Source organism: Ursus arctos, unplaced genomic scaffold (assembly GCF_023065955.2).
Source record: "Ursus arctos isolate Adak ecotype North America unplaced genomic scaffold, UrsArc2.0 scaffold_10, whole genome shotgun sequence".
NCBI lineage: Eukaryota > Metazoa > Chordata > Mammalia > Carnivora > Ursidae > Ursus > Ursus arctos.
In genome coordinates, this window is record NW_026622764.1 from 32,743,785 (window position 1) to 32,758,766 (window position 14,982).

A 14,982-nucleotide genomic window follows, 5' to 3' on the forward strand; every position below is an offset into this window, starting at 1 on the left:
AGACAAATGAATAGGTGTGGAGGTGAGATAAGGCATTAGATAGAATGAGGGAGAAATCAAGGTTGACAAAAGCTGGATAGTAATTAGACTTTAACCTTACTAACATCAAGAATACAAGAAAATTAGTTAAGTTTCATAGAAGAAAAAATGTAAGAAATGTTACCCATTTAATGACTGCAGGAACTCTTTACAGATCTATGCAATCATTAGCCTACATACAGTAAATGAAATTGTGGAAAGCGGATAAGATTATCCAGAGAGAGGGTGAGTAAGTAAGAACTGAAGAGTTGTTGAGGAGGAAAACCCATGGTGAACAATTAGAATAAGCTAGAAGGAGAGACAACAAAATCGATGGAGAAGAAACAAAGGCAGGTGACTTTCGAGAAGAAAGAGAAGCATCTCAAGAAATGTGACAAATGCCTTGCAGAGGTTACAAGTAGGATGAGATGGACAGCAGGTTCCAGAATCTGGTTTTCTTTTTATATTGGGATTTATTTAGCTTCTGGGCAATACTCTCTCTCTCTTTCTTTCTTTTAGTAGGCTCCATGAGCCCAATGTGGGACTTGAACTCACAACCCCGAGATCAAGACCTGAGCTGAGATAAAGAGTCCAACACTTAACCAACTGAGCCACCCAGGAACCCCACAATACATCTAACAAATGTATGAGATCTTTGAAAACTAAACTCCTCAAATATCCAAATAATACACACTTATTTAATTATAAAGAGCAATTCAAGTATAAATAGGCTATGTCATTTGCCACAATTATACCCTAATAAATGAAGTCTAGCCATCTTCATCAGCTGAAATTTGCTATATTAGATGGTGATCCTTTGAAAACTGTACACAATGTAGTATTAAAAAAGAATGTTTTGTACTACATCTTTAAAATTTTTGTTACTAAGTATTCTTTAAGGGTAGGATTTCCATTGTGAAAGGATAGAGACGAACCTAGTTTCTTGATCTTCCAAGTATAAATATATTTTATTCTAAGATGATTTTATCATTAGCCATCAGGGAAATTCAAATCAAAACCACATTGAGATACCACCTTACGCCAGCTAGAATGGCAAAAATGGACAAGGCGGGAAACAACAAATGTTGGAGAGGATGTAGGAAAGGGGATCCCTCTTACACTGCTGGTGGGAATGCAAGTTGGGACATCCACTTTGGAAAACAGTGTGAAGGTCCCTTAAAAAGTTAAAAATTGAGCTACCCTATGATCCAGCAATTGCACTACTGGGTATTTACCCCAAAGATACAGACGTAGTGAAGAGAAGGGCCATACGCACCCCAATGTTCATAACAGCATTGTCCATAATAGCTAAATTGTGGAAGGAGCCGAGATGCCCTTCAACAGATGACTGGATTAAGAAGATGTGGTCCATATATACAATGGAATATTACTCAGCTATCAGAAAGAACGATTACACAACATTTGCAGCAACATGGACGGGACTGGAGGAGATTACGCTAAGTGAAATAAGTCAAGCAGAGAAAGACAATTATCATATGGTTTCACTCATTTATGGAACATAAGAAATAGGAAGATTGGTAGGAGAAGGAAGGGAAGAAAGAAGGGGGGGGAAACAGAAGGGGGAATGAACCATGAGAGACTGTGGACTCTGGGAAACAAGCTGAGGGCTTCAGAGGGGAGAGGGGTGGGGGATTGGGATAGGCCGGTGATGGGTATTAAGGAGGGCACACATTGCATGGTGCACTGGGTGTTATATGCAAGTTATGAATCATGGAGCATTGCATCAAGAACTGGGGATGTACTGTATGGTGACTAATATAACAAAATAAATATTATTTAAAAAAAATAAGATGATTTTAAGATGGTTTAAACAATAGCAAAGCAAAAATTTATTTCTGTATTTTTTCTAAAGATTTTATTAAGAGGGATGCCTGGGTGGCTCAGTCAGTTAAGTGTCTGACTCTTGATTTTGGCTCAGGTCATGATCTCAGGGTAGTGAGACTGAGCCCTGCATCCAGCTCTGTGCTGGGCATACAGTCTGCTTAGATTCTCTCTCTCCCTCTCCCTCTGCCAGCACCCCCCTCCCACCCAGCCTGGGTGTGTGTGCTCTCTATCTTGCTCTCTCTCAAAAAAAAGATTTTATTAAGAAAATATTTACACATATGGAAAAGCTGAAAGATGTTTACAGTGTACACCCATATAGCTCAACATCTGGATTCTAAGTTAAATGTTGCATTATACGTAATTTATCACACACCTATCACTATATCCATTTATGAATCTTACATTTCTGATGTATTTCCAAATAAGTTGTAGACATCTGTCCATTACTCTCAACAGTTCAACATGTAAATTATCAACTATAGTTCAATATTTGTTCTTTTTTTAAAACTTTTTTTAAAACTACAAAAAGTTCTTTTTTTAAAACAAATTAAATTTACATATGGTAAGAGGTACAGATCTTAAGTCTACCACTCATTGAATTCTGAGAAATATACACATATGTGTAACACAAACCCTATTAAGATACAGAATTCCAAACTGTGGAAAGTTCCCTCGTATCTCTTTTCCCGGGTAATTTTTGGTGATAACCATCCTTAGAGGCAACCACTGCTCTGCATTTTTTCACTATAGATTAGTTTCTCCTCCTCTAGAATTTTATATAAATTTAGTCATATAAAGTTTCTTAGACTAAGCATGAAGTTTTTCAGATTCATCCACGTTGTTGAAGAATCAGTAGTTTGTTTCTTTTTATTGAGGAGTAGTATTCTACAGTATAAAACGTATTACGGTTTGATGAGCCATTTTCCTGTGATAATCACCTGGGCTGTTGCCAGTTTTTGACTAACATGAATACAGCTCCTAAGAATATCCAGGTAGAATTCTTTTTGTGTGCATGTGTTTTCTTTTCTTTTGGGCAAAATACATAGGAATGGAATTGCCGTACTATTGGATAGGCTGTTTGGTTCTATAACAAATTGCAGTTGTTCTATATTCTCACTAACATTGCTATAACCAGTCTTTCTAATTTCAGTCATTTTGGTAGGTGTGTACTAGTATTAAATGTGGGCCTTTTAATAGGCCCTTGCATTTTCATTAAATGGAATATTAAAAGTATTTTAATACTTTTTAATGTATTATTTTAATGTAATATTTTAATGTAACTGCATTACAATGTTTAATATAAGTTATAAAAATAGAAATCTTGCCTTGTACCCTCCCTTAAAGGGAAAGCATTTAATATTTCATCAGTGGTATGATATTAGCAGTAGGTTCTTTGTAGATACCCTTTATCAGATTGAGGAAGTTCTGTTCTACTCCTGATTTGTTTAGACAGAGGGACATATGCAAAATTACGCAGATAAGAAGGAGTATGGCACTTTCAAAATAAGATGATATGATAGGGAACGGCAAGGCATGAACGATAAAGGAGAGTCTAATGAAAAGAGTCATGCTAAGGAATCTGACTTTATGCTGTCTTAAGAAGATGACAAAGAGGCATTAAAGCAGGTGTATGGTACAATCAAATCTGTATTTATAAAGATCCCTCTGATTCCAGTGAAGACACTGAAGACAAATTTGGAAACTTGCAGTTATCAGATATTGACCTTAGAACTGGAAAAAAGATAATGGTAAGAATTAAATAAAAGTTTTCCTTAAATGGGCCTACAAATATAACATAGCCTTTACAAGAAAATGTGCGTAAAACAGATCCGAATCCAATTTCAACTTCAACTGAAGTTTAAACCCACTTTATAAGAATGTCCCTGATATTTCTGACTTTTGAACAAAAATGACGTGCTATAGCAAACATCTCAGTCAATGGTGAAATGTTAATTTAAAATATTCCCTTAACACCAAGGATAACAGTGGAAGATAGCATAATAAGAGGAAACAGAAGAAGTAGAAATTGAAGGTCCAGGATTATAACCAGATGTATTCTGGAATTTTTGTTTCTTATGACTCATTCAAAGCGTCACCTCCCCTCTTACGTATTGTGTTCCTCACCTCCAAGGTGGAATTAACTTATGACCTCTTGTGTATTTCCACTGAGAAATGCCTATTTCTTGCTAATAGCACATATCTTGCTACTTTAATTATCTTTAATATGTTTGTTTCTTCCAGTGGTCTAGGTGAGGAAGTCATATCAACAAGAACTATCACATGAACTCCACAGCCCCAGACCCTGGTACATGTAAACATTTAATTGTTCGATGAGGAACTGAATAAATGAAAAGATAAAGTCTATCATAGTTAACCTATTTTTTAAGTGCCAACTACTAAAATTAAGATTAACTAATTTTTAAAATATAAGATACATATTTTTTGAAAGTCACCAATTGGATTTTAAAGAAATATACCAAAGCAGTTTTAGAAATGATACCAGGTTCCTTGTGTTGCCAGAAAAAAGAGCTGTGTGTGTGAGGTAGTGGGCGACTTACTTTCTGCAGTTTGCATTATTATTTCATCGAGCTCTTTTTCCAATCTCTCATAAATGTCTAGCCTTGCCTGATGCTCAGAGTTCTGTGATTGAAGTTCAGTAATGCGTTTTTCAGAAGACACTTGGAGACTATAAAATTCTTTAGTTAAAACCTAATAGTGGAAGAAACAAATTGCAAAGGCAGAATTAAATAAGGTTAACAGTTAAGACAAATAGGTGACACAAAAAATACTTGTACATTTTTTTCCCTCTTCCTAATGATTTTAATATGAGGGGAAAGTAGCTTGATTGAGATGACTGCGGACATGAGATACATTTATTTCTAAGATAAATAATTCATTTGTCTGTAACAAAATTATGAAGCATGTTACTGTATGAACGGAATAAACAACAAATTGAAGACTTGGAAATAGTTATAGGAGTAAGATTAGCATTTGCCTGTTAGAACTAAGAAGATGCAAGAGTGTTATACTTACCAGAAGGTCATTTATTTGGCATTTGTAGCTTTTGGAGAAAGGCTTGCAGTGCAGGCTTACAAAGCTGTGTGTAAAAATGATATACTCATCCTTCAGTTTTCCATCAGAGCTTATTTCATCTATGCTTACCATGGTTTTAATGAGATTCTGGTTTCTTGAACAATCATAAATTCAAAGCAACAAGTCAAAATGATGAAAATGAAGTGCCACTTGGGGCAGTAACAGAAAATGCCTTTGTACAGAAAGGAAGGATTTAAAAAATTATAAAAAAGAGATACGGAAACTGGAGCTATTTTGTCTAAGAACAAAAAATCCTACATTCTTCAATGGTGATATGTTGAAGGAATCACCATGATGATAATGAATTCACTAAAAAAAAAGGAGACATTACTAGTGACAAAGGAAATGTTTTAATGCCTCAATTAAATTCCAATTATCTAGAAGGTTTACTAGCTAGAACTGACTGAATTATGCAGCGCTACTACACTTACTTCCCAATACAGCACAAGCAATGTGGTATTTCCTTAGAAGCAACAGAATATCATGGTTAAGAATATGGGTTTGTAGCCAGAAAGATCTGTATTTCAGTGCTGGCGTTGACCCTTATTAGTTGTGGATCATAGGCAATTATTCTTTCCAGGCCTACCTCAAAACATTGTTGGAAGGATTACATAAGATGATAAATTCGCAGTGTTTAGCAGAGTGCCTAGAATACAGTAAGTCTGAAAAGCAGTATTACCACTGAAAGAATTACGAGAATGTTATATTAAATGGCTCATAGAAATAGAGATCCACTTGCTTAATTACTCTGAATTCTCTATAATGAAACAATTTTTAACACAACTTATATTCTCTCGTGACATTAAGTTCACCTTAACAAACTATGTGATTGTGTGCTTTCCGTGATGTGGAAAAAGCAGAAGATGCAGATTTACTTCCAGTTTTTTACAAACAAATTACAATTTAATTTCCCTTAACCTATTCTATCTTATTTTCCTTCAATTATTTCCATCAAAACTTCCCCCCAAAATAAATCAAACATTATCCCCCACCTTCCAAATTTATTCTTTTGGAGGATAAAGGAAGAGTAACATGGGAATAATGATGATTATGATGATGATTATTATAATGATGATGGGATGATTTTAGTGTCCCTTTTGGAACAGAAAAAGAAAATTCATCTTTTAGTATTATTTCTTCTTTATTCTTGCCAGCTGGGAATATGTTTTCTAGAGACTTATTAATTCATTATAACTAAATTGTTAGTCAGTGAAATAATGTAGAGCTTTCATAGAATTTATTATATTGAGATGTAATTCATTAAGACTTCGGTGGTTGATGACACTAATTCCATGGTCGAAAGAGAGGATCAGTAAGGACAGTGCTAACTGACCGTTCTCACAGCACAACTGATACAAATGAAAATTTGTACTCCACCTCCCTCAATAAAACCACCACACAATGAAAAACTGCAGAAGTGGACATCTAAAAAGATCAATAATCAAAATGCTCAAGATGGGATATTTTGTAAATTATTATTTTAATAAGAGATTTTAAAAGTAGTATTAAATTGAGAGATACAATTTAAAATTTTCTCTTCATAACACAGAGGAGGGATTGCCAGAAACACCTAACACCTCTGTACTATATGGTGGAGAATTCCCTTTTACTATGGTTTTGTCTGAGTGGTTGTTATAAATACATTTATCACTGTTTCTGAAAAGCCAAAGAAGAACTTGATTACTGGACTTATGAAAGGCTATTATATGAAAGATTCTTTAGGAAAAACTAATACATGAACATTTGAGTTTGAACATGAATGCATAAAATAGATCAGCTGCTTTTAGAAATCCATTAGACATCAAGCTTTCACACTGGGTATTTCCTTCCTTTAAATAATAGAATAATACAAAATTATATAAAATTATATATATATAATTACATATAAAATGGATGATAATATAAAACTATAGGTCAATAATTGCTTTAAAAAGAGATAAAAATATAAAAAAATATAAAGCCAGTGTTTTGGGAGCCTTTGCCAATTGATAGTTAGAATACAATAAATTGTCTCCAAGCTATAAATCAATGAGAATATTGGGTAAAAGCCACAGAAAAGTATATAAATACAACAATCTTTATCTTTCGCAAATTTCTCTCTAAATTCTTGTAAAGAATTGTCTTAGAAATACCTTCCAGTATTTCAGAAATATGGATTTGAGCAATAGTACTATAGTAACATTCATGAAACCATTCATTCACTCATTATCTCTTGAGCATCCACCATGAGCAAAGCACGTGTTAGATATTGGTGACACAATGATAAATGAATAGTCCCTGTCCCATCAAGGCTCCCAGTTTAACGGAGAAGAAAATGTAAAGAAATTCCCCTAAAGCCTCAGTTTTATCTACCAGTTTTCAGAATCATAATTTTTTTTTTTTTTTACAAAGGTGTTTCTCCATAACCTTTACACAAAAAAACACAATAATTGCTAGTCACCTGCATTCACTGACATGGGAGAGTGGTTTTCACACTGCCAGTTGTAACATAAGAGGTCATGAAATCAATATGGATTGCAACCAGCTAAAAATAATAAAATAGAATGGTTCAGAAAAACATTAGCACCATGTACTATTTAGTGACATGTTTGTTTCAGAAATACAGAGTGAGAGGAAGTGCTTCCCTGTCTTCCTATATGTACCTCCCATCCCCCCTCCATCAGCCCCAAGCAAATCCTTAAGCACAGTCATCCAATCTGGAAACAACAAACAACAACAACAACAACAACAACAACAAAAAAGGAAAGGCATTTTGCTAGGAATTATGAAATTTAAACCATGGAAAATATAACTTGCAAAAGAATAATTCTAAATTAGAGCTGATCAAATACAGTCTAATCGAAAAGGTGTGGGAGAATCCACTGTTGGCAGATTATATGACTGCAGTAGGTTCCCGAAGAAGGTATTTGAAAAAGTTTTAAATGCCGAACATTGGTTTGCTTTAGAAGTATACACTATCTACAATTTTTGCTTCTGTTTCTTTAAATATATATGTATTTAATTTTGTTTTTATATTTTTCCCTAAGGCTTTATTTTCTGTGAGAACCTTTATCTTGTCAATCTTAGTTTTACCTATCAGAGTACTTTTCAGAAATGTAATCTCTGAGAGATTATTGTAATGAAAACTTACATCATCAGCTAATTAATCACGCTAATGACATCATTACAATTTTTTAAATGAGCATTTCCCAAAAATCTAAAATATTCAGGAACATGACTACATGTAATCATAAAATACATGAATATAGCAAAAAATATAGTTCATAATAGAGTGAAAATTAATTATCAACTATTTAAATAAACTAATTCCAATTTTTACTATAATAAATAATGCCATGATATATTCCATTAATATAAACCTTTACAAGCATCTCTTATTATTTCTTCAGGTAAAATTCTTTTAAAATTATTGGATCAATTTTTTGCCAATATTTTACTTATTTATTTATTTAAGAGAGAGACAGCACACAAGCGGGGTGAAGGGCAGAGGGAGAAGCAGACTCTCCACTAAGAGGGGAGCCCGATGTGGGGCTCAAACCCAGGACTCTGGGATCATGATCTGAGCTTAAGGCAGACGCTTAACTGACTGAGCCAACCCAGGCGCCCCTATTGGATCAATTTTTTAAGGACTTTAACATAGGTCACTATATTGTCCTCCAGATGAGATGTTCCATTTTCTGACTGCATGAGATCTCCCTTTTAAGGGTACTCTTGCCAGCAGTTTGAAAACAACAAGCAGACCTATGTAAAAGCAGAGAAGAGTTTAAATTTACGTTTCTATAATTATTAGGTAGAATACATATTTTTGTTTATTCCTTGGCAATTTGCATGTCTTTCCTTGGAAACAGTTCTTTTCTTCTTTCCACCTATTCTCTAGAAGAGGAAGGTATGTCCTTTTGGTAAGACATCTTTTAAAAGTAAGGAGACAAGCCCTTTCTCCTACATAACACGAATATTATTTTTCAGTCTTCATTTTGCCCTTTAAAAGTATTCAGACTTATTATTTATTTATTTATTTATTTATTTATTTATTTATTTATTTATTTTTAAAAGATTTTATTTATTTATTCGACAGAGAGAGAGGCAGCCAGCGAGAGAGGGAACACAGGCAGGGGGAGTGGGAGAGGAAGAAGCAGGCTCCCAGTGGAGGAGCCTGATGTGGGGCTCGATCCCAGGATGCTGGGACCACACCCTGAGCCGAAGGCAGACGCCCAACGACTGAGCCACCCAGGCGCCCCCAGACTTATTTTTTAAACACAGAAGCATTAAAGGTTTTTTTTTTTTAAATATTTCCTATATGATTTCTTTGCCTGCTTGTAATCAACAGATCAACAGAATTAATCCCCAAACTGACATAATATAAAATTTCATCTGTATTTATTTTTAATAGTTTCATAGTTCTGTATTTACATTTAGCTAGGAACCACTGGAGTTTCACTTTGATATGCAGTGTGAAGTATATAAGTAACTATTTTCTCTAAATACTCTAATGATTATCACAGTACCTTTTGTTGTCCAATCCACCTTTCCCCCTAATTTGTATAATAACCTTTACAATGAATACATTCTTGAATTCATGTGATTATGGGTCTTGACTTAGTACTTGATACCACTTATGGATGTTTTTTGAGTGGGCTTTAATTATTCTTGCCTCAGAATGAATTTTAAAATGTGATACATATTTCTTCTCATTCTTTTTAGCAATCTTCTTCAAAAACTGATTATTCTTGGGGCACCTGGGTGGCTCAGTGGGTTGAGCGTCCAACTCTTGGCTTCGGCTCAGGTCATGATCTCAGCGTTGAAAGACTCACACCCATGCTCAGTGGGGAGTCTGCTTGAAGATTCTCCCCCTTTGCCCCTCCCACCATTCACATACACACACTCTCTCTCTAAAATAAATAAGTAAATCTTAAAAATTGATTATTCCTTGTTTTTCCTTCTAGTTATACTGTAGTATTACTTTGTTCAGTTAAAAAAGAGCATGCTAGCATTTGAATAAAAATATATAATATCACTTGATAAAAATAGGAAAACATGTAGTATTGCATATTACCTTCCCGAAAGATGGTATTTCTTATATATTAGTGAAGTTGTATGCTTTTCTTGATATAGGCTCTGCACAATTCCTACTAAAAATATTCCAAGTAATTACATATTTTTAGTTGCCATTGTGAATGAGATCTTTCTCTTTCTTTCTTTTTATTTTCTAACAATTCCAGTCCTTTTTGTAACAAAAATATATGTATCGTGTGTGTGTGTGTGCGTGCATGTACACATGCAGGGCAGTGCTAGGTCCCACAGGTAAAATAAAGCTCAACAGGATATTGATCTTATACTTATTAAGCTTATATGCTATGCTGATTTTATTATATTTTTTAAATTAAACTCTATGCCCAAAGTGGTGCTCTAGCTCCTGACCCTGAATCAAGAGTTGCATGTTCTACTGACTGAGCCAGCCAGGAGCCCTATATCATGCTAATTTTTAAGATTTTATTTTTTTATGAAAGAGAGAGAGAGGGGGAGGCAGGGAGGGAGAGTGTGTGAACAGGGGTGGGGAGCAAAGGGGGATGAAGAAGGCGGGGAAATACTCTCAAGCAGACTCCATGCTGAGCATGGAGCCCAACGTGGAGCTCAATCTCACCACCCTGAGCCGAATCCAAGTAACCCGAGCCACCCAAGCACCCCTGTTATGCTAATTTTAAAAGACAAGTTTGTATATGTACCTCTAATTTTTTCTGATATTTTTCACATTCCAATTGACACTGTGTGAGATTTCTTGCAGTTTCCTCTTGGATAAGTTGAACACGCTCACTTTCAAAAGATTTTAATTTACTTTGATGGAGATATTCTGTTACTTTGCTTTCTGTACTAAGTTGCAGTTCTCTGTACCTGAAAGAAGCAGAAGGGTTATGAGACTCTATGTAAGAAATCTCGATGATTTATATAAACATAAACATTACTTCTACTTTTTCTACATCCTCATATTATTATGTAGTGAATAACTTATATTTATACAGCAAAGCTTTTGTAAATAATTTAGATAGGCATATGTGTGGAAATATGCTAAGTCTGGAGAACAACACATGCCAACTAAACTACCTCTATTACTCCCTCATTTTTATTCCTTCCATCCCCAAATAATTATTGCCTATTATTATTATTTTGTAAGATGTTTAAAATAAAAAATAGAGCAAGTTTCAGTTATACTGCTTAAAATGATTTAATTTCTATACATTTCAAAGGCCTTCTTAAATCTACAGCAAAACTGATTCCAAGCTTGCTGTTTCTTTCTAAGTATTGTCAGATAGAGGATGGCAGGAAATATGCACATTGGACTGCAAATTCTTAGGACTTTCGTAAAATAAATTTTTAAGATAGTAAATATATATATTTGGATATTACAAGAAAACATAATGCACAAATTACCGAGATAAATATATAATAAGTAGTATACTACAACACAGATAAGGAACATTTTCTTCATTTCATAGGTCTAACTAGAAATAAAAGTCTTCCCATATATAAATCACCACCTATTATAAATTTGAAAATGCTTCAGGATGATTATGTTCTAGAGAGGAAAACGCAGACACATAATACTGTTTTAGGGAGCTATTATGAACCCAATATAACCCTAGATTATGTTGTTAAAATTCATTTATTCAAATATTTATTCAACTAGTCACTATGCTAGGTAAATGTATATATAACGGTAGACAAAATGGTTTCCCTCCTCTTAAACAAGGTAGTTTTCTGGGGAAGATAGGCAAATAAACATGAAAATTCAACTGAGTACGGCAAGTGCTTCAATAGGGTAATCCCTAGGTTCAATGGGAACATAGAGGAAGGAGACAACATTTGGTTTGTACGGATGTGTGTGTGTGTGTGTGGTGGGGAGTGTGTAAGGAAGTTTGGGGTAGGAAGTGTTGTAAAGAGAAGAAACAAGAGTATGTGTACAGCAGGGAAGCAGAGAGCAGTCTGTTTTATTCAGGATATCTCACGTAATCCTTACAACAACTCAATTAGGTAGGGATTTTGCAGATGAAGAACCAAAGGCTCAGAGATACCAGAGAATTTCTTTGACAGGAAGAAGGTGCTAGTAAATTTCAGGCTGGGTCTCAAATCCAGCTATATTTGACTGTATAGCAATGATCTTTCCATGACTACGTGATATTCTTTACTGACATTTCTGAGGTCAGATAAGCTTTTTAAAAGTCATTTCACTATGTGACAATAACAATAACATTCAAAAGTATAATCAGAGAAGATATGCATTAGGTATTTGCTCTTGGCTACTTCACTCTTGACATTTTTTGCCTTTGATAAAAACATTTCACACTCAGATTGGTAGAAGTTCAATGTATATTGGTACATGTGATTAAATATATAGCAAGGCTTTCAGGTAAATGCCAGTTTGTGTGTTTAACTTTTTGGAAAGTCCTGCCAGTAGTTACATATATATATATTTTCTATATATTTCTCTCTCTCTCTATATATATATAATTTATATATATATGTATATATCTTTCTATATATATAATTTCTATATATATAAAACTTTTAAAAATTATATTTAAAAAATATCTTTTTATACAGATAAGCAAGCAATGACAATATTTTTTATTGGACATATATACACTGTAAAATTAACCCTTATAAGTATACAATTCACTCTTTATAGTTTTTGGTATATTCACAAAGTTGTGTGTCACCACAATCTAATTACAAAATGTTTCTATCACCCCAAATAAGAAACCCATGTTCATTTAGCAATCACTCTTCATTCTCCACCCCCCAACTCCCTACCCACCCCCACCCCCCCCGCCCCAGCCTTGGCAACCACTACTCTACTTTCTTACTTTATGGATTTGCTGACTCTGGACATTTTCATATAAATGGAATCACATATGTGGCTTTTTGATGTTTTCAAGGTTCATCCATGTTGTACCATGAATTAGTACTCCATTCCTTTTTATGGATAATTTGTTTATCCATTCATCGGCTGATGGACATATGGGTCGTTTCCATCTTTTTGGCTACTATGAATATGCTACTATTAGCATTTGTGTAGAAGTTTTTGTGTAAACATGTTTTTGTTTCTCTTGGTTATATACCTAGGAAAAGAACTGCTAAGTCAAATGGTCACTCTATTTTTTAACTTTTGAGGAACCACCAAACTGCTTTCCAATGTGGCTGGACTATTTTACATTCCCACCAGCAGTTATAAGGGTGCCGATTTCTCCACATCTTTATCAACACTTACTATTGTCTGTTTTTCTTTTATTACAGCCATTCTCATGGGTGTGAAGTGACAAAAAAAATTCCTTTATTCAAACACTTATTAATTCAACATTTTACTGACATGAAAGTGTCCCTGGGGTAGGTTTCATAGATAGAAATGTATAAAACGTGTGAAATCAATATCTATTTTGTATGCTAAACTAGGGAACACAATAGATGCATTAGCAAAATAAATTCTAGATAAGTCATTTAGAATGTGCTATTGATCTTTAAAATTGCTCTGAAAAGATTAAACTGCGAAGTTTGCCTTCTTATGGATTCAAGACACTGTGGGTAATCAGTGCCGGCTCCAAATAGGAAATTACAGGCTCAGCTTTTAGCTCCACCTGTTCTTCTGCATTACACAGCACTTGAAAGTTACTTTTGGCACTATTACTCTTCCCTATATTGAGAAGTTAAATAACAACAGTTATCTCCTAGACATATGAGAACACTAAGTTTAATAAATTGACACTTCCATAAGTCAAATGATAATTCTAAAGGACTAATCTATTCCTGCGTTGTTTATACAATGAAAGAATCTGCATCCAGTCATGATGCCTGTAGAATAACTCTGAATTTGTTAAACTGAGCTGTGACGATGCTGAAGAAACATCAGAGCTGCAAAAGCAGTTCCAGCATGAGGACCGGATGATGAGAAGAGTGAGCCCCGTAGTCTCAGGTAATTCCTGCTTGCTTGTTTCGCTAACAATAACCTGTCACTCTTACTTTGTTGACTCTGACTTCTCATCTTATCCTCAGAATGTGAACATCTTATGAACGAAGTCATGATTATTCACATTAACAACTTTATGTTTGACCTTCTAATTCAGCATAGTAACCCGAAGAGGTCAAATTTCCTATGAAGTTCAGAGTGTAATCAGAATCTCCAGGGGTGCCCGGGTGGCTCAGTCGTTAAGCGTCTGCCTTTGGCTCAGGGTGTGATCCCAGGGTCCTGGGATCGAGCCCTGCATCAGGCTCTGCTGGGAGCCTGCTTCTTCCTCTCCCACACCCCCTGCTTGTGTCCCCTCTCTCACTGGCTGTCTCTCTCTCTGTCAAATAAATAAATAAATAAATAAATAAATAAAATCTTAAAAAAAAAAAAAGAAAGAAAAAAAAGAATCTCCGACTACCCTCACAATGACCTCATCCCAGGCCCCAATTTAGCTAGCTTATGCTACACTTGCAACTGGGTTTTTAGTTTTCATAAGATTCACATAGTACTTTAAAAATAGCAATATAAAGTCTTAGAATTGTTTACTCTTAAGGAATACACTACAACAGATTTTTAAGCGGGAGATATAAGGAGACAGGTTAAAAGGTGAAAACCACCTATTAAATAGGGAGCTACAGACATGTTGACCCATAAGAAATGCTCTCAGGCTATGGGGAAGTAACTCCAAGTAGCACAGTCTATTCTGCAATGCTGAGAAATAACTGCAGGAGAAAGAGCAACATGGCATTCAACTCTCAGATATGGTAGAACTCATTTCAACAAAAGCACTGTATAAAATATTAAATAACAACAGGTTTAAAAAAAAAGATTTATTTATTTTAGAGAGCCAGAGAGAGCGTGAGTGGAGGGGGAGAGAGAATCTCAAGCAGATTCCTCGCTGAGCATGGAGCTGGAAGCCGGGCTCGATGTCATGACCCTGAGATCACGACCTGAGCTGAAACCAAGAGTCGGACACTTAACCGACTGCACCACCCAGGTGCCCCAATAACAACAGGTTTTTATAACAATAT

General features: G+C 34.9%; 1 protein-coding gene across 3 annotated transcripts in view; it reads right to left on the reverse strand.

Annotated features, from left to right (window-relative positions):
* The window catches only part of PIBF1 (progesterone immunomodulatory binding factor 1), a 198,328-nt gene that overhangs the window by 75,549 nt on the left and 107,797 nt on the right, over nt 1–14,982 (reverse strand). For all 3 annotated transcript variants that reach the window (XR_008957897.1, XR_008957898.1, XM_026493397.4), the window contains exons 11-12: nt 10,680–10,845; nt 4,422–4,572 (exon numbers count right to left, since the gene is read on the reverse strand). Coding sequence is in view for 1 of the 3 variants with exons in the window: in XM_026493397.4 (XP_026349182.2) it covers nt 4,422–4,572; nt 10,680–10,845 (317 nt within the window). In the remaining 2 variants the exon portion in view is untranslated. The remainder of the gene's footprint in view (nt 1–4,421; nt 4,573–10,679; nt 10,846–14,982) is intronic.